The sequence below is a fragment of the Neodiprion lecontei genome, chromosome 7 (assembly GCF_021901455.1).
Source record: "Neodiprion lecontei isolate iyNeoLeco1 chromosome 7, iyNeoLeco1.1, whole genome shotgun sequence".
NCBI lineage: Eukaryota > Metazoa > Arthropoda > Insecta > Hymenoptera > Diprionidae > Neodiprion > Neodiprion lecontei.
This window is the reverse complement of record NC_060266.1, coordinates 1,174,249-1,193,900: the sequence shown is the minus strand read 5'-3', so window position 1 is coordinate 1,193,900 and position 19,652 is coordinate 1,174,249. Positions and strand designations below refer to the sequence as shown.

Here is a 19,652-nt window from a genome sequence, read left to right as displayed (position 1 = left end):
GTTGGATGTCTGCGTATATTTGAAACCAAAAACAAATTATTTTTTTCCGATCTTTGAAGAATCTGAAAGATTCTTGCATTAGAATTGTTTTAGGAAGTATAGATTATACTCGAGTGTACGCTAGGCTGTAATATACGCGATGAAAACAAAGTTTCCTCGAATGTATCGATATCGACATTATTGTTTCAATAATGCGCTGCATTTCGGCAGGCTCTGTGACGTCACGATTAAACAATCGCGAATCGATCTAACCGCCATTTGTAAACAACGGGGTTCGCGGACGCTCTTCGGATCGCCGTTTGCCGTGAGTCTAATATTCTTGTAATATTCTTGCATTAGAATTGTTTTAGAAGTATACATTATATCCGAGTGTACGCTAGCCTGTAATGTACGTGATAAAAAGAAGGTTTCCTCTCATATCGATATCGATATTACAGTTTCAACAATGCGCTGCATTTTGGCAGGCTCTGTGACGTCACGATTAAACAATCGCGAACCGATCCAGCCGCCATTTGTAAATAACGACGTTCGCGAACGTTCTTCGGATCGGCCGTTTGTCGTGCGAGTAATATTCTTTAATTAGAATCATGTTCGAACGTTAAACAATCGTATCAACGCGTGATCAATCAATATATTCGTTCGTAAAGCTTCGTGCCACAATAGCAGCGAACATAAGTATCGCCGGTCGGCCGGTTATCCGTGATGTCGCGTCTCTTCTTGCCGCGACAAGTTTAGACTCGCCGTCGGTTCTTCGCGATCGTTTTCCCGGTGTTCCAAAGTCAATTTTTCGCTCTGTGAAATCGTGCTCGATGAAAAATCTGAAATTCCTCGCTTCTACGAAAATTCATTTGTACGGTAGAATCGTTAATCGTCAATCCGATAATTTATAATTTATTTATGGTGATTTCTCATGGTGTATCCAACGCGAGTGAATCAGTGAGTGCGGATTGATTGTGATAGTTTATATTTAATCGTAGTGCGGTTCGGTGGCCACGTATTATCGGAGTGATTTTGTGCATCAATCAGGGCATCTGCAGTCACGTACATTCAATACCGTTAAATTCTCGTCGGCGGAATAAATAGTGAGTCAGCAAACAAGAATTTTATAAAGCTCATATTCACGATGCTTCGAGTCAGGACAACGCCGTTCACGCTGCTGCACGATATCAGACATCGACCTCGTCTTCGAGTTTGAAGAATCGATCGTAGAAAAGCTGGGCACAAAAAAGAAAATCAAAGAGCAAAACGAGCGTCAATGATCAGAGGGTATTGAAAAAACTTGCCTTCCTGTTGTTTTATCTTGAAATTAAGCTACACGCGTAATTATTTCACATTTTCTCAGTTTCATGCTTCCGTGGAACAATAATAACACGTAGGTTCCTATAATATAATAACACATTTTGAGACTTTTTCAAATTATATACCTCGCGCGTTTGTTGCTTAACGTACGTGTACGAAAAAGTGTCGTACACGTGTATCGTACATCGCTGTATATATATATGTATAGTATGTGTAGAAATGTATTATATTTATGTATACTTTACACCATACAACGCACGCGATGCAACGCTCAGCTCTTCAACGCTGTTGAATTGCAGCAGCGCGTTTCAGTCCGAGACTCGTATTGATTTTAACCCTCGAAACGACGAGCCAGCGGCGTATATGTATGTTTAACCTACGTTCAGTCGGTAGTAAAAGGATTCAGGGATGTAGGAAATCAGGAGGATGCACGATTTCGTACGTGATTGTGTTACAGCGTGTATGATACGTACACGTGAACGCATAATGTGTGCGAAATTCTCCAAGAAACTATCGAAAAATGTAGAGATGGTGAATTATAAATATAGGAACTAGTCAGATTTTTACATCATCCACGACAAGATCGTTTGCGTATTAGTTTTTCGCTCTTTATTTTTTTTTTTTTATTCATTTTTAAACGATCGATAAAATTTTTTGCTAATTTAAGTTGACGTTAGGTTAGTCGATTTAGGTTATCTTGAGGGAAATATTTAAGGGTTGCGGAAAGGATATACAGAAAAAAGATTCTATATGTATATCCAATACGACAATCGAAGCGATGAGAAGCAACGACAACGAAGATGTAGAAAATAACGAATACACATAATTCAGAACGAGAACGGAAATTACAAGATGACCGCGGTAGCGAAGAAGAGTTACCAAGGGCGACGCGATGAGACGCGGCGAGAAGGGTCGTCGAGCTCGTCAGACGAGGGGGATGATCGCGGCAGGGTGCAATAACGTCGCCTGTTCGCCGGCCACGAGGGGTTGCCTCGCACCAACACCGAGGCGGCGTCACGCACGTCGACCACCACCACCATCGACACTCTTCTTCTTCCACTTTGCGGGGCGGGGGGAGAGGAATCGGTGCAGGTTGTCGGGGGTGTACGAGGCGGTATCAGGCCGCCCCTACGGGCCGACGGATAGTAGTGTAGTCAACGCGTCACGCTACCCCTGCAGCTACTCGCCGTTGATTCTCCTGTTGTTACTACATACTGCAGTGTGTCGTCGCGACGCCCGTACGCCGGTCCGTCGCGCGCCAATATTATAGGTACGAACATACCTTACATTCTCGTGCCGCGGTCTACGCGGTGAAAAATAGTTGATATACCAACAGCGGAACAAATTGACTACGCGACGAAGCGACGAATCCGTCGGATATATGGATTTGTCTTTGTTTATACATTTTTATTACAGTTTACAAAAACGCGTTTCTATACATCTCGTTTCGTGTTGGCTTTTTTAAGTTACTTCGTTCTCGTAATACAGTTATCATCGTTGTTATTGTTATTATTGTTATCAACGTCGCCACGTGTTCAATGTCAGTTCGTTTCACGAACTTTGCGTTGCGCGCGTTTCGCGAATTTGTAAGGTACATATGTATAGGTATACTTGAATCACCGCGTGTGTGTTTTTAGTAAGTAGTTTTTACACAGGGTAAATCCGCCTGCATTTATGCAATTTAGGGTGCGCTTTATGTACCGATCGACATTTGCTTAGCGTGAGAACTTTCGGTTAATGGTGAAAAAAGTGGACAAATGACGATCGGTAAAATTTACTCTGAATTGCACGAATGCAGGCGGATTCACCCTGCGTCAAATACACGCGTAAGACGCATACATCTCTTCGAGACAACCCGATATTTGAATACATATATAAAATGATGCAAAGATACCAGCGTTATCACGGATCGTGAGATTTTTCGGTTTATTATAATTTATAAGGTATGGAACCGCGTGTTACGTAGTAAGACGTATTTGTCGACTGTTTGTGTTCCGGTGATATTGTGGGTGTATATAATTAAGTTCAGTTGTGTGTACAACTTTCATCCCACCTCCGCATGTTCTTCAAACATGCCGACGATGTAGCCGCTCCACCACGCAGCGTTCCGCTACGACTCACACGTATCTGTATTACCGATATTTACACGTTACATTTTATACCTGTAGTGAACGATTTTTATCGTTATTTACGAGTGCCTTGTATTATACGCATACACTGTATATATAGTAAGTGTCGCAGTCGTGCAGTGCAGTATCCGTGTATTTATTTTCGTGGATTATTGTGTGCAGATCATTATCACGACATGAGGGATATCGAGTTTTTGCAGAACTCGCTCATCTTCGCTCGAATCCCGATGCTGCAGAAATCGATAACAAAATCGCGTAGGTGCAGATCGTATTATTGTATGTACAGTGTGTATTTTTGATAATTTTGTAGATTTATCTCGGCTTAATTTACATTTCTTTTTCTTTTCTTCATACTTTCCGTCCAGGTTTTTTCTGCCGATTTATTACTTCTCCTGTGTTTTTCATTTCTTTAAATATTTTTTTCCCCAAGGATAATGTATATTCACAAATAAAAAAATACGATATACACATACCTATAACGAGTGTAGGTAATTTTTAATTAGCCTGATTTAATTTTTCTTCTCTTTTTCACGACGAATCGATCGATGTACACAATAATCCTATGATCTATGTGAATAATTATCGTGTGCGTATCTGATTATGCAATAGCGGGTGTATTACGACGGCGTGCGGTAAGAAAGCGTTTTGAACCCGGAACACTTTTAGGGGTTGCACGTCTTTTAACGCGATGGCGTCCTGCGAGCCAAACCGTTGTCATGGCGACACGTGGGTGCCGGCATTGACAGGCTGCGAGGGATGCTGTGTTCGATGCAAGCTATTCCCATGTGCAGGGAATAAGCGTATTTCTAACAACTCGTCGTAAATCGTGCTATGGAGTTCTTCAAATTCAATTCCGATGAGAAGAGAAAAGGATTTTTCAATTTTTTGAAAAGTTCTCCACCCTTGTAATATCACTCGCGGAGAAATTTCCTTTTTTTGGTCTTACCCTTATTCACGTCTTGTGCGACTAACACGGGGATTTCTATGGTTGTGATGTATTGCAGATATAAAATTCGCACACATCGGAAAAATATCGTATATGGGGCATTCCATACCACTTTGACCTGGGTCTGATCATTGTCCTCTCGGATTGGTCCCGCGATTTTTTATACGATAGTTCTCACTTTGAACGGCTAATGGTTTTGCTTTTCTGGATTCCTTCTATTCGATTTAACTTTTCCATAATTTATTAAAACGATTTTATCTATCGACGCAATATCAAAATCTGACATTTTTTTTGGAAAAATACTGTGTTTAACATAATTACAGGAATCGTCGTGGTAAATTTATTCTCTTCTTTTTTCGTTATTCTCTAATTATTCGATCCTCACATTTCACGTTTATATTTTGCTTCTCATGTTTTCACTAACGTTAAAATAAGCAGAGAATCGATCAGCGCGTTGTAGAAAAAAGTAGAAAATAATAGTGTAATAAATAGTTTGCAAAACCTGTGCATGCATGCGGGAATGAAAATTATACACGGATAAAGTGTATGAAATTTGTATGGTTTGAACGCGTATCGAGATGGGTATATATCCGGTTGCTTTTGTCACGCGAGAAGAGTCGTCTTAGTTCTCCGCTCCTCTCGTTACTTTGGCTATAGATTTGAATTAGGTGCGGGTGAGGCTTCCCCTTGCATTTTTAAGGGCTCCTTCTAGCCCGCGTTTCAATCAGCAATTCGACGCTGTTTCTCTTCCTACCCCAAAGTCCGTATCGAATTCGATTCCGTCCCCCCTCCTGCCCTGCCGCCCTTCTTCTTTTCACTGTACACTCTTTACTGAATTATTTTTTTATTCAAACGATTTGTTGAGTGCATAGGTATATACATAGGTATCTGACATATTATAACAATTATCTGATATTGTAATCGACGATATTTTATGGTGAACGTATTATTGTTTCAGATGCGGTAGGATGCAGGGTGATGAGATAATACCGGTTGAAATATATAACACAAGAAGAAAACGAAGAAGAAGACGAAGGAGATCCGCGCGGTTATATTTACGAATAAATAAACCGCGAGGATAGAATTGAAGCGCAAGGGCGTATAATCGAGGAGAGAAAGACTGGCAAAATTATAAGACAATGCTGATGGCCGGCGGGGGCGGCAGTGCGGGTTCGATTATACCGACGATAGCAGCGGCGGTTGAATTGCAGGAAGAGGAATATGCCTGCAATAGTGAGACTCACAGCGGTGCCGGACTGCAATGCGATGGGGCCGACGGTTACGTCACCGATCACACGGATCTTGGATCGGAAATCGATATCGACGAGTCCGAATTCCGACGGGAGTTTCTCAAGGATGTAAGTATAAAAAACAGAATATATTGCTTTTTTTGCTAGACAGAAGAACCGGCGAACGCAGTTGAATATATATTTTTGGAAATGAAAATGAAAAATAATCTATTCTGAATTAAAGTATATTATTATGTAACAAGGGAATAAACTCGAATGGTCTCATATTTCCCGTAGACAAGGGAAAAAAAAGTTACGAGGAAATAGTATGCCATTTTTTCCGTGGTTTTTAGTAAAAAAAAAGTTAACATTATGGTTCAGTCAGGATTAAAAATACATTTTTCATTCTTTTCACGTCAATAATCTTGAACTAAATTTCCCTTGTTCTTTGTTTGTCTGTTTCAGAGATGGAGAATGCTTTTCGACAAGGTGAGAAAAAAGTTTTTAAACAGAGGGCGGGGGAGCTTTTCGTTTCATTTTTGTATACCTACTTGATTACAAGGCTTATTTATTTATTTATTTATTGAATGCAAAACGGGCAATTACTTAATACAAGTATATAAATCACTTTGGCATAATTATGTGTGTAACAAAAAATATAAATTCATGTTTTAGTTTTAGTTTTTCTAAATTTATTAACAATTATTTTCACAACAAGTTTTCTATAAGTTTCTCTTTCGCTTTCATGGTTAATTTCGACGAAATTGATCGTCTGCTGTTCCGCAGGAAAATTATTTTCGGGTCGAAGAAAAAAAAAAGATCGACGATAGTTTTTTATCCGTTTGTGCTACAGTATGATCCGGAAGGCTTTGGCGAGATTCCTCTCGACGATTTCCTTGTCGCCCTCGACAGTCAGGAATGGAGGGAGGAAGTCCCCGCGAATAAGCGCGACATTCTCAGGGCTCGAGTCAAGGAATCGACGGTCGACGCGATCACCTTTCAGGACTTCGTCAACGTGGTGAGTACTTTTCAAATCCTTAATTTCCATGCTTCGAATAATACGTAACGAATTTTAAGATCTTATCCCCCCTCTCCCCGCCCCCGAAAAAGTACGTTTACAGACCTAGACCCCCCCATTTTGCCCAAAAAGCTAATTAGCCCCTTCTTTTGCTAAACGAACAGACAATAAAAAAAATTAGCTTATCTAAAACACGTTACGTACGTACATTCCCCCCCTCTCGATATTGGTAATGCAACAATTTACGATGTTACGAATTATTTGAATGAACACTTCGTTGTTTGAATATTTGAATTGACCACTATGTAACGCTTATCGGAATTTGTCAAGTAAGTAAAAACGAAGTTATCATTTTTCTTTTCCTCTTTCGTATTTGGATATAATGTATTTGGAGGAATTGTTTTGCCGTTTATTTATTGTGGGAAAAATTTTTGAAAATCGTATTTTTCTCGCAACGTGAAATTACGGAGCGCCTTGTAGTCGTCGTATTATCGATGGTTGGTTAAACGTCGAGGTTCACATTCTTCGCGTACCTTGTGACGCACGCCGTTAACTCCACCCCGGTATACCTATCCTCTCCCTTCGGTTCGTTGGTGAGTTTAGAGATGGCGCAACGTGGCCTTGCAAACTGGTATATTAGGATATAAGCATAGAGAAGGCGCGATAGAAAGATTACATTAGGTATCCTATCCATCTATTGAGTGATTCGCAAGTTTAGAAAAAAAAATTCTCATTCTCAAATTCTTAATTATTCTCAAAATTATATATCCAACAATTTGCTGTTGTAGTTTAAATTATGATTGGGGGAAAAAAAAATTACGATCTTTTACGTCGGATTAAAAATAAAATCTTAGCTCGCATTTTTTTTCTTAGTAACGAAAATAAATCTGAACGATTTTTTGATAAAAAAAAGTAATTCGCTAGTAAATTTATAACAATTTGCGGGGGGAAGGAGGTGAAAAAAGAGAAAAAAAAGATCGAAAAGAAACCTCGAATCGATGGGATCAAATCGTTGATGATCAGAGGGATAGACCTCTTTGGGATAGACATCAAATGCCTCGTGTACATATATAACAATTTGGACAGGCGCGGTCACCTCCCATTAACCTAGGTCTCAAGACGTTACCACTATACGTCCGAGTTTCGAAAAACATCGTCCCGTCCCGCCTTCCTCTCGGTCTTCTTCTTCGCCATACCTCACTCAAATCCTACTCGAAGAAAAAAAAAAAGAAAGAAACACAACAAAATACCCCGCTAAAAGCATTCTTGAATACACCGCATTTTATCTGCGTTTGATCGATCCTTGGTAAACTCTAAACTTATATATTATACATATAGGTATATGATCCACGCTACGCGTCCTTTACATACCCCGCGTGTCGTCTATATCGTAGGTACGTATGTATATAGATACTATACTAAGGTATATTTCAGGGATGAACGTCGTAAAGACACGTCCATAAAATCCCTTGGATGCCTAACTTATACATAGGTTATATATCTTATATGTTTATATATCAAGTGATAAAAAGGGTTCGTTGGATTAGCAAAATACAGCAGGTTGTAATTGTAGGTTATGTGTGTCAGGGACAATTCTTGCATTAGTGTCCGACCGAAACGCGGTTTTCAGCCGAAACCGAAACCGTGACCGAAACTCATGTAGTTGGGTGAAAATTTAGTTCAACTTTCATTGTACCCTGAAATCTAGTGATTTTCTTAGGTTTTGCAACATATTATTCGATTAGATTAAATAAAAGACTTCGATTCGTTAGGAAATCACTTTATTTTTCAAATCCAATTCCGTTCTTTACCGTTCCTCGAATCGGGACAATTCGTCCGTGATTTATAAAGCCGTTATCCTCCGCCGTTCGCTTCCCAAAAAAAAAAAAAACTGATAGTACCGCGGCGCGCCGCTAGGTGGCGACTCTGTTGCCGGTGTCTCTCGCGAGATAATTGACTCGCCGAATCTTCGCTTCCCAGTTGTCTAAAATAGAACGTCCGAGTTCATACGAACAAAGAAAAAAAATAAACAAAGATTTTACATCTTAGAGTCGGGCGAGATTTTTCGCACGTTGCACAAAGTACACGCATATTAGTACATGTATAAGTACACACATACATTATATATAAACGGTATCGTATTTCGGTATATAATCCTTTTTCTTTCCGAAAGAATATTGTACCTATTGATGCATTGAGAAAAAATATTTGACTATACACACGATGCAGAAGAAGAGATGTATCCGTTATGATAATAATAATAACAATAATAACAACAATAATAATAACAATAATGGAAAGCACGGTTTACGGAATACCCATTGCTTTGTTCGCTATTCTTTTTTTCCACTTTCGAACCTCCGAATAAGTATTCGTATCTTTGCACAGGGGGAATAAAGAGCGACGGGGTTGAAAAATAAGAAATTTAAAATATCCTGAAACGATTTTCCCGTTTTTCTTCCCTCGCTTCTTTAGATTCTTCGAGGCGATTTGAAGGGATATTCGCGTTTAGGGTTACGGGGGTAACGGCAGCTATTCGTCGCTTCGCCTTACCCATTCCCATAGCTTATGCATGCGCGTGTATTCGTGCCTCTTTGTGTGTCTGCGCGTCCCCATGGCCCGGGTTATATACCCTCAATTCATTAACCGCCTGTCCAAACGGCATCTAATTAGGGTAGGAGACAATAGATACGCAAAACATGCCCGATCTCCAAACACTTAAGATAAGAAGGCAACCGAACCGAAACGAGCCGTCAGGGGGGTTAACCGCGTCCTTTTTTCCTCTCATTCCTTTTCTTTTTCTCCAACCGAGGAGAAGCGGAAAGATCGGTTTCGAATTATATTTGTAGCTGTAACTCGTCGTCGCTGCTCGCGACGATCCTTCTCTACTTCTTGATTTGTGCCGTGCTCGAGGCTTATTATTACATTTCTGTATAATCGTCACATGTTTGATGTATCACATGAAAAAAAAGTATGAAACATCGGAGTGTATAAGAATTAACGCTTAAATTTGTCGAATTTTTGAAACCTTGGAAGTTTAATTTATGCATAAAATTATCATTTTGTCCATTATATAGCTACGAAATTATCAATCGCGTTCTAAAATATATTACACATTTTTCGTAGCTTAGAAAATTTAAGATAGATTCATGTAGTTACGTTATTCTAAAAGTTCATTACATGTTAAACGAAAATCAATTATTATTTCCAACCAGTATTGATCCATGTAACTCTATAAGAAAAAAAAATCAAGAAATCTTAGTCTCCGTTGATATTGTGACTTGCACACAATTCTCTAAAAAAATATATGTTTTTTTCATTAGTTTCGGTATATTCGTCAACGACTTGTGAAATTGCAAAGAACACAAACAGTTTTTCCTAAAAATACTTCGAACACACAACAGCTGACTATCTTAGAGTTGATACGAAGAGCTCAAATTTTTAGGGGAATTTTTTTTTTTCAACTTGAAAGCGTTCAAGCTCCTGAGAACATAAAAATTCGAAAAAAAACCTATTAAGGACCACCCTTAATGTTGTACACACAATCTCTCTCTATCTTCTCTTCGCAATTTCGTGCGCGTTCGTACAATAAGAAAGAAGCAACTGTGAAATATTTCTGGTCAATATATCTGCGGAATTTCGGGACACCACCCAGGTGTAGGGTCTTACCTGTTAGAGAGAGGGAGAGAGAGAGAAGAAGAAGAAGACGAGAGAGCCAGAAGGAAGAACGAGAAAAAAAAAACATCTTCTTTCTCGTACCCCATTTAAGTAACTAAGTATGTAAGTAGGGGGCGGCTGCACGGAGAAGGAGAAAATAATTTTCTCGGACTTTTGCCCATAGCTATTATATTATACCTTAGCGTTTTCGTCGGGCGGCGGTCATTCGGCCAGGTCCGCGCGGTTATTGTCGGTTTTTCGAAAATTATAAAGAGCCGCACAATGTGTCCCTGCATCCAATTCGCTGCTGCTGCTGCTCCAGAAGTTCTTCGGATTTTTGCCGAAGCAGCATCACCACCACCATGAAAAGTCTGAGGCGGTCTGTTTGACGCGGACATCTACAGCGCGGGGGGGGATTTTTCGCTAACTGGACCGACGGGTTCATCCCCCTAACTCTCGCCCTTTATTAGGTATACGCGCACACATCCATCCGTCCTTTGTCGGTGTAATTACACACCCGCTCTCTCAACAAACTCTGCATCCCTTACGCGCTGTGCTTGCTGCGAGGGAAAAAAAACACTTTATAAAGGTTCTTATTCTGTTGCTGCGCTATGTGTATAATGCTGCTGGACATCGTCTGCAAGGACACACAATTGCCTTGTGGATATAATGGGGGTGATTCTTCGTTTTTTTTTTCCTTGCTTTCTTCTCTTTTGCTTTTTCTTTTCTCTGTGCGCCCGCTGTTAGATCGAAATCCGGAATTATGTTATTACCTTTGAGAGGGGATCGCGGAATTTTGTCTCCTTTTTTTCGTATATAGTCAACCTCAGCCCACCTTCGGGGCAAACGTGAAAATACCCCAGGCGGAGAGAAAGAGAGGAATGAAACATGTTGAACGTCGTTTTTGAGCCCCCTTTTGCGGTCCTCTATGCAGTACCTTCTTATACGGCTTCTCTTCTTGTCGATTAAACGATTATCGACAGGTACAAGACGATTCAGTCGATATTCTCTACCCACCGTAAATGAAACTGCGACTCGAAAACAAATTTTCTGGTTGCGATTTCGATTAAAGATCGAGTCTCACGAAATTTCCCACCACATTCTTATCGTTCAAGAAGGTGTATTTTATACAGATAAATATTTTTATGCGAGATTAGATGATTTTATACATGGGGCATTCCACGCACAAATTAGCAGTATATGTACGTCATCCCCTTTGATTTTAATTATTTTTTGGTATGATGTTCATACCGACTCGAAAGAGTCTCCGGAATTTTCAGGGTGAGGTATATGGGCCGCCAATTTGACGTGGAATGCCCCACATACGTAGTAAAAGATATTTGGATACTGTGATTAAATTCCAAAAATTTTCAACCTCGTTTCTTCAACGATATTCTCGATCATGACATTTGGTTTTTCAAATCTCTATAAGAGAAAACTATTCCCGCATTCGTTTTCAAGATTATATTTCTCTTCCTTTTTTTTTTCTCCACGCGTCCTTTCGTATAACTTTGTTCCCTTTTTTCTTTACACGCATCGGCAAGTTACTGGTATAAGTATTATAGGACGTGACGGAAAATAAGGAGTAAAGGATAATCTGTCGTCGTGACAGACCTTTGCAGCTGACCTGAACTCCCTGAAGTTGAAGGAAAAAAAAAACAAAAAAAAAAAATCCCTTCATCCCTTATCCTCTTTAGCGTATTATGTCGTATTGTATACGAATAATAATATCCGTGGAACTTGTTATTACTTTTTGTTGTCATTGTCATTATCTTTGTATATTCATCATGCAAAGTAGCTTATAGTATGAAAAATACTTGTTTACCTACCCGACTGTTCGTGCGCTATGAGAAAATTTTCGACGAAGAAAGATGAAAATATTCAGGCCATACATTTGGAAAAATGTTTACTTCGGACAGGAAAAACATCCAGTTATAATTTGTGAATTTTCTGGGTTACAAAATCTTGAGTATATAAAAGAACGATATTTGGACAATATTTTATGAAATATTTATCCAAAAATTTTGAAAACCCAAGCATTGAGAAATGGTTTTTTGGATAATTAATGATAACTTTATCTGAAATCCAAAAAACAAATATTTTCCGTTAGTAGGTGAGTACATCTCGTGATTGAACGAAGGGTTTTTTTTTCACCGATTACAACTTATTATACAGGGCAACACATGGTGTAGATTTTACCGAAAATTGTACTTTTTTTTCATACTACTCTGACAAGATTCAAATTTCCATTTTTTTATGTTTATTTGTAAATTTCGTACAAAGCTATGATGAGTTATCCTGAAAACCAGTTCTCGACGGCTTGATTTTCACAATTTTTCTATGAATATTTCATATAAAAATATCGTTTAACCCGAGTCGAATTTTGAAATTCTGTGTGATATTCTGTCGACGAATAAAGGGAAACGGCGAAGGTTTGAACTTCACACCTTTCAGTTGTATATACAGAAAACGTAGGAATACAGTGGCTTTGTAAATCTCGGAAAAATAGCCTAACTGCCAAGGCAAGAGGGTAAAGGAGGCACGACGACCTCCTAAGTTAGTTTAAAATCAGTTTAACTTATTCCAAATCACGATTTTCACCATTATATTGCGCAGGAGTCCGAGTTTCGGGGCGTCCAGCCTGCGGCCGGCTATACACAGGCTAATTCCCTTCTACCTCCGTGCAGCCTTCTTACTCACGGACAATAACTCCCCCGTTATTGTGTAAATTATTTACCTTGCACCGCTCGGTTTCCCTCTCATCTCATGCCGATGCACAAATCTCCCAGCTTCTGCTTGTCGCATCGCAGGTATAATACACGTTCACGGACGGGCAAAGTCGGCACCCGTGAAAATTTTTCACGATTTTTCTTGCAACTTTGAAAAAACGTTCGATATTTCATTATTCGCTTACCCTAGGAAGCTTCAAACACGAAATCGGATATATATTTTGAAAACTTGGAGAGAGACAGGCAATATGGACACCCTCTAAAAATTTGCAAGATTCTCCTTCTCAAGTCATTATTTCTATTTATGTGTTTTTTTTTCCTTAATTAAATTGTCGTTCTTTTCAACTCGTTCTTCTTACGCACTACTTTAAAATCGAACCCGTATTGGGATAAAAATTGAGCGAAACACGAATCGAGTTGGGGTGGAAGGATTTTGGGATAGGAAGAAAGGTTGCATTTTCGCACTTTGGCTATTTTCGATTTCCCGCTTACTACCTACGCACGCACGTAGTGTATAACTATACCTATGTAAATACCTACAGTACGTACCGAGTACCTGCAGCACGCACCTGACTTACGTACCCGAAGAGCGTGCTCCGGCGCCTACGACCCGGATTAGCGCTACCGCTGAATCTTACCCGCAGGGGCTGAGCTACCGATGCATTTTATTATTCCGTTTCGGGGCTAAGGAGGTGCGGGAAAACGTTATCCTTACATTACTGTTCTTATTATTGTTATTTATTGCGGAGGGTTGGAAACGGTGAAAAGCTAGAAAGTAAGGAGAGTGAGAGAGCGAGAGAGAGAGAGAGATCATGGAGGTGTTGTTATTATATAAGAATTGAAATTTTTATATATTGTAACGAAAGGAAATGTAAAGCGAGGATGACGGAAGTTCAGAAGCGAATCCATACATGCCGAAACTTTTATGTCCCTCTCTCTCTAAATTACCAGTTTTTCATATCCTGTTCAATGCGTTGTTATATTTACTTTGTTATTTGGTTCATTTCTTACTTTATTGTTATCCAAATACTGGTTTATTTTGCTATATTCACTTTTATCTTTTTGATTTCTTAATCTGGGTTATACTTGCTACGTATCTATTTTGCCCCAAAGTATTCGAGGGCATAAAATATACGATTTATCTATCTATCGCTCTTTCTCTCTTGCTCCATCTGTGCTTATTCGTGACATTAGAAGAGAAAATACCGAATACAGCAGCAAGAAAAAAAATTGAACACCATGAAAGGAAATGAACCCCCTGCAGCCGTACCACCCTTATGTGCAGTATATATACATACATACCTTATTCTTTTTAGAAATTCTCATTTTATTTCCTTTCGTACATAATTGAAGGACGTAATACATATCTACGTGTATATTGTATATACGAATAATCGATTTAGACCCTCCTTTTCGTAGATTATTGTTCGATTTCTTTTCTCCTCTTCTTTTTACGGAAAATATTGGTTCACTTCCGCCCATATGTGCGTTACGTACGTGATGAAATTTCTTAATGTGAAAAGAAATTCGAAAGAAGATAAAAAAAAAAATCGGAACAAGCCCAAAAAGTAAATTTGCAATTAGTTTTTTCTTGTTTCTAATCTTATTCTTCTAAATTAAAACTTCGTATTGAATTAAAACTATTTTATGAGATCGAGCTCTTCTCGAAACATCAACTGTAGACTTGATATTACAAGTTTGGGTCTTGTTTGTGACGTAAATTGATATTACGATGATTGATATAAGGAATAAATAAAATAATTTTATTCATGATACTTCATAAATTTAAAAAAATTTATAGAAGTAAAAAATCAACTTAGCGCGATGTTCCACATAACGTAGAACGCTCATCTTTTCACCGGAAATTTTCTGTTAACCTGAAAAAACTTTCAGGGGGCGCGTGGCAGAAAATCGCAAATTATTTTTTTCTAAAACACCCTAATCTATATGTATATATACAGCCATGGGGAATGTGCGATTTACACGTATATCGTACGTCGACGTGTCTGACATCTGGGGGGCGCGAGATAGGCGGTGAGGGCGGCGTTATAACCTAATACGAGCATCACTGTATAATATAACGCGTCTTTATGCATGTGCGGTGTGTGCGTGTGTATGTGTGTGTGAGAGAGAGAGAGAGAGAGAGAGCCATTGAAAACGCGGTTCTTCTCTCTTCTCCTTGCTGCAGTAGCGGCAACTTCCGGGCACGTGCTCGGCTCGTCCTATACGTGTATACATGTATCTACATACGCAAGTATATACTTATATGTATATACGCAGAGAGGAACGCGGTGTATAAGCGGCATCTGCCTCCCCAGCTTCGCCGCCACCCCCGCCGCTATCGTGTTACCAAAACTCGAAAAGCCCAAACACCACTTCACGTGTCTCGTTGACAAGCCCATAAGCGTTCCTTGTATATCCGCATCCATTGCATACCTATGGAGCTTGTGGATTTATAAGCACTGTAAGAAGAAATGACGACGGAAGTCGGAAACGGGGAGATAGAATATCTGACAAATAATCAGCCCCGTTTGAAATTTAGAAATATGCAATACAGGGCAGAACAAGCGGCTTTATAGGCTGAACGTGAACCAGTTTTCGAACTTTACGTTTTCATACCGCAGGTTCCAAGTTCATAGAACAAAAAAATATTCATGTCCAATTCGAAACTCGAACTACAAATTCTCGATACAGTACTTGAATACCACATTACATGAAAATATTACGATTTTTTAAAAATATTTTGTACAATTATAATGTATCCATTGTACTACAATGGATAAATTTTAGAATTCTAACTTTGGATTCGTGATCGGAGACTTTCAAAACCCCTTTCGAGTTTTATATTATTTTCATTCGAATCCGTTCATCCGTTCTCAAAATATCATTATTTTTTTAATTTACTTTTGTAGAAATTTGTTATTTTAATAATTGCAAAAGTACCGAACCGATAAAAGCCAAAATCTAATCAGTTCTAAGTTTGAAAAAGCCGCGTCGATCGAGACAACAATCATTGAAATCCGATAATTCGTTATCGAGATATTGCTATAAAAAAAAAAAAAAAATTGATCACACGCATTTGATAAATACAAACGAACATACATCAGACGTCGATCCGGAAATCGTAGGACGTGATTTTCTAGATCCTGAAACGTCGAAGTCAACTTTTGATATTGACGGGTGATTACAGCAACTTTCGTTTTTCTCTAAAAACAGCGAAATGGGAGTTAAAAATCATTTGGAACATTAGATACGTTACGGGATGAAATGAAAATTTCTTTTTTTCCATATCCTTTCACCCAGTTCTCAAATATCACGAATCTTTTATGTTTTTTTATTATACAACCACGTATTAAGGGGCGAACAAATGAACCGTGTAACGCATATTATATCATCGATTTAGCAAACAGTTTTATAAAGGTCGGTCTACATGTAACTACCTATGGTAGGCATATGGGCATAAACTTCGAATTGTGATACGCGTTTATATTACATGTTATTGTCCACATCTTGCACGTGCGTGTGTGTGTGTGTGTGTGTTACGGGCAGAGCAGCCCTGGATTTCGGATACACCCCCAGTCACTGCCGCCTGTATAATGGAATACATATAATAACCTCCTGCAGAGGTTTTGGCCCGCGAGTAGCAGAGGCGATATTGAGGTGGCAGAACGAAACTGCTGCAGGAGCAGCAGCAGCTGCTTGTCTTTCATCCTATATGCCTGTTTGTGCATGCAGCATACGGATACAGTTATACTCCGCTTTCGAAAGCTCCAATCCTCAGATAATTTTCGTATTGTACTTGAGTATATGTCATCGTTATTACCATCGCGATTGGTTTCATTCACGTTCGCACACCAGCTTGTAAAAATTAAAGATTCCTCTTGTCATTCGTATTTACAACGATTTTGAATATAAGACAGAGAAAACTTTGAGAATTAAATAAGAAAACTAAAAATAAAAACGAAGCATATAATTAAACAAACAAACCAATAAATAAGTAAATAAATAAAAACAGATGAATAAGTCAGTAAATTATTAAGTAGGTCAACACATAAGTATAAGAGAGAGAGAGAGAGATTCAAGTCCGAGGACGGGTAAGAAATGCAAAGCGGTTGCTGCATCTCGATAGTCAGATTCAGGCTCTCTGATCCCCATTGTCCGATGCTTGAAGATCGATGTATTTTTGTTGTTTCTTTTTTTAGTTTACCCTTCGTTCTTCTCTCCCTTTTCTATTCCGAATCCACGCTATTGGCATGTTATTGGCATGTCTCTGAGAGCCAAGCATGTTCCGATCTTACCTCAACCGCCTCGATCCTTATAGGTATAAAAGTACCTATCGTAATCCCGTCGGAGAAAGGAACGAGGATTCTTTTGTATGTAGATATATTCCTTCGTGCATTTTATAGATAAATGCGATTCTACCTCGTAGTTCCTCTACCTCTTTCATTCCATCGCGTCTTTTTCTGAAATACTTTTTCTGGTCGTATTTCTTCTTCCACAGTCGGGAAATGATCATGACTGGTATCGTGTATAAGATACCAGTAATTTGTGCGAGAGATTCCCTACTGCAGTTTGTATATTGCACAATGACGACTGATCCAAAACCGATAAAAAGTAAGTAAATTCCATCTGACGCGAGTACAGATTATGGGGGTATAATAATTGCATCTACATACACCTGTTACACAATCTCTGAATTAGCTGACAGAGACCGTAAGGTTAACTCGCGAAGTCCGTTATAACTTTGTCGTTGCGGAAGTAGGTCGATGAATGCAGTTGCTTATATACGAAGTTTGGATGTCGGTGTTACAGTGCTGGTTGTGTAACGGACCGGTGGAGAAAATGACGTGGAGGAGGAAGGAACCGGAGAAGTGGATCGTTCTCGCAGTCAGTTCTTCTTTGAAGTAATCGTAGATTAAGTTTTAGGTTGAATAGTGTTGCGCAGACAGTTTGTACCTACAGAGATGTAGCGTAGCCGGGAAACACACCAACCACCCGAGTAAGTCCGTCCGCCACGTGATGTGCCCCAGGTGGTGTTAACTGCCATTAGAAATTAGCGCAGGTATTGGTTGGTCGGTTTCCACTCGCGAATACACTGTATTATACATGTAACGCAGACGACGGTAACTGTAGCCGTCCGGAATCGAAGCAGGATACCCATTCCGTCGTCTAAACCCCCAGAAGACCGTATTACCATCGCTACGGTATTCCGTGTCGAAGACACCCGGTTATACCTACCTCTGTCCCTTTACCAAATTATTATACCAGAAGCCTTAATGTCCCGTATAAATTCATATGAATTAAGGGAACTCGCTGTCGGTTAATTAAGACCACGTCGTTGCGTGAAGTTTGTTACTGTCCTCGATTATTACCCCGGTCCTTTGGAATATCGATGACGATTCTGTACTATAAATTGCTATTAATTATTTCGCACCAATTTCGTCGTCGTGCAACATTAATTCATTCGGATAGCGTGGAAAAAATAAAAACTCGAGACGAAAGAGATAGTTGAATAAAAACTGATATCATGAAGATCTGAGTATTTCTATTGTAGAGAGTTTAGAGGGAGTTTGAGAGCTGAGGGCACGCGTTCCGAGTTTATATACAGTGTATATATATATATATATGTATATGCATGTTTCTGTGTGCACAGATTGATCTATTCGGTGAATATACTAGCACACAAATACATACAACTCTTATAAGTACCACCAGGTGGGTTTTGGTCATATTGGTAACTAGATCCGAACCTGCCCACAAACCCCCTGCGCGCCCTCAACCAGATGTTCCCTTACCTTTACCCTGGTTTCTGTCGCTGATGCAGGAAAGCTTCTCGGCATTAGAAATTTTCAATATTTCTCATTTTCTATCTCGTATACTTTTTGCCCGCTTATTTCTTGCCTTACTTTTGTATTCGAGAACTTGTCAAGGAAGTAGAGTCTCGGTGATGCGTTGGTCGCTTAGCCATATCAACAGATATCGCAGGCATCATGCGATGCGGGCACTACTGTGTTTTAGATCGAACCAAAAAACGACAAATCATTACTTCACCCACGATTTTGGTTGGGTAGGTGGAGATTTGACGAACCGACATAAAAGAGACGAAATAGCTGAATTGAAAAGGATAAACACCAGCGAACGAGGAGAGGCACGTCGGAGCCTGCAGAGATCAGCCAGATGGCAGATGCCGGGATAGAGAGGAGAAAGGCACACGTGCGTGTGCGCGTCCAGACTCGAAATTTGGAATTCCGTTGTCGAGTTCGGTAAACAGAAAGTGACAGTCGGCTGCAGGTTGTTTGCCGCTATCCTCTTTCACCCCCGCCTTTCACTTATACGCCAACTCCTGGCCCACCAACCCTTCCTTCCGTAGGTATACCTACTCTGATGTTCGTACACCTGGTTCGTGCATGTGCATACCTACACTATAGAAAGCTAGTTTTTCCCTTACCGTTCCGTGTTTCGTAGTTATCGGGGTATTATTTTTCACTTTTATCGATTCAAACGCGAGAGTATATCGAAGGAAGGAAAGAATCTCGCGAGGAGGAAGTGGAAGGAAGTGGGAGTAGGTAGGTAGGTACCTGATAAAAAAGAACAAAACGAAAAAATAAAAGAACACACCGAACAAACAATGCGCGCGGCTTCCCA

The 19,652-nt window shown here is 39.6% G+C and overlaps 1 protein-coding gene across 1 annotated transcript in view; it reads left to right on the top strand.

Moving 5' to 3' along the window:
* Positions 1-2,397: 2,397 nt before the first annotated feature.
* Positions 2,398-19,652, top strand: part of LOC107219464 (protein rhomboid) — a 148,851-nt gene continuing 131,596 nt past the window's right edge. Inside the window, exons 1-4 of the mRNA XM_046744744.1 lie at positions 2,398-3,683; positions 5,333-5,732; positions 6,069-6,092; positions 6,457-6,621. Of these exons, the coding sequence (XP_046600700.1) occupies positions 5,514-5,732; positions 6,069-6,092; positions 6,457-6,621 (408 nt within the window). The 5' untranslated portion in view covers positions 2,398-3,683; positions 5,333-5,513. The remainder of the gene's footprint in view (positions 3,684-5,332; positions 5,733-6,068; positions 6,093-6,456; positions 6,622-19,652) is intronic.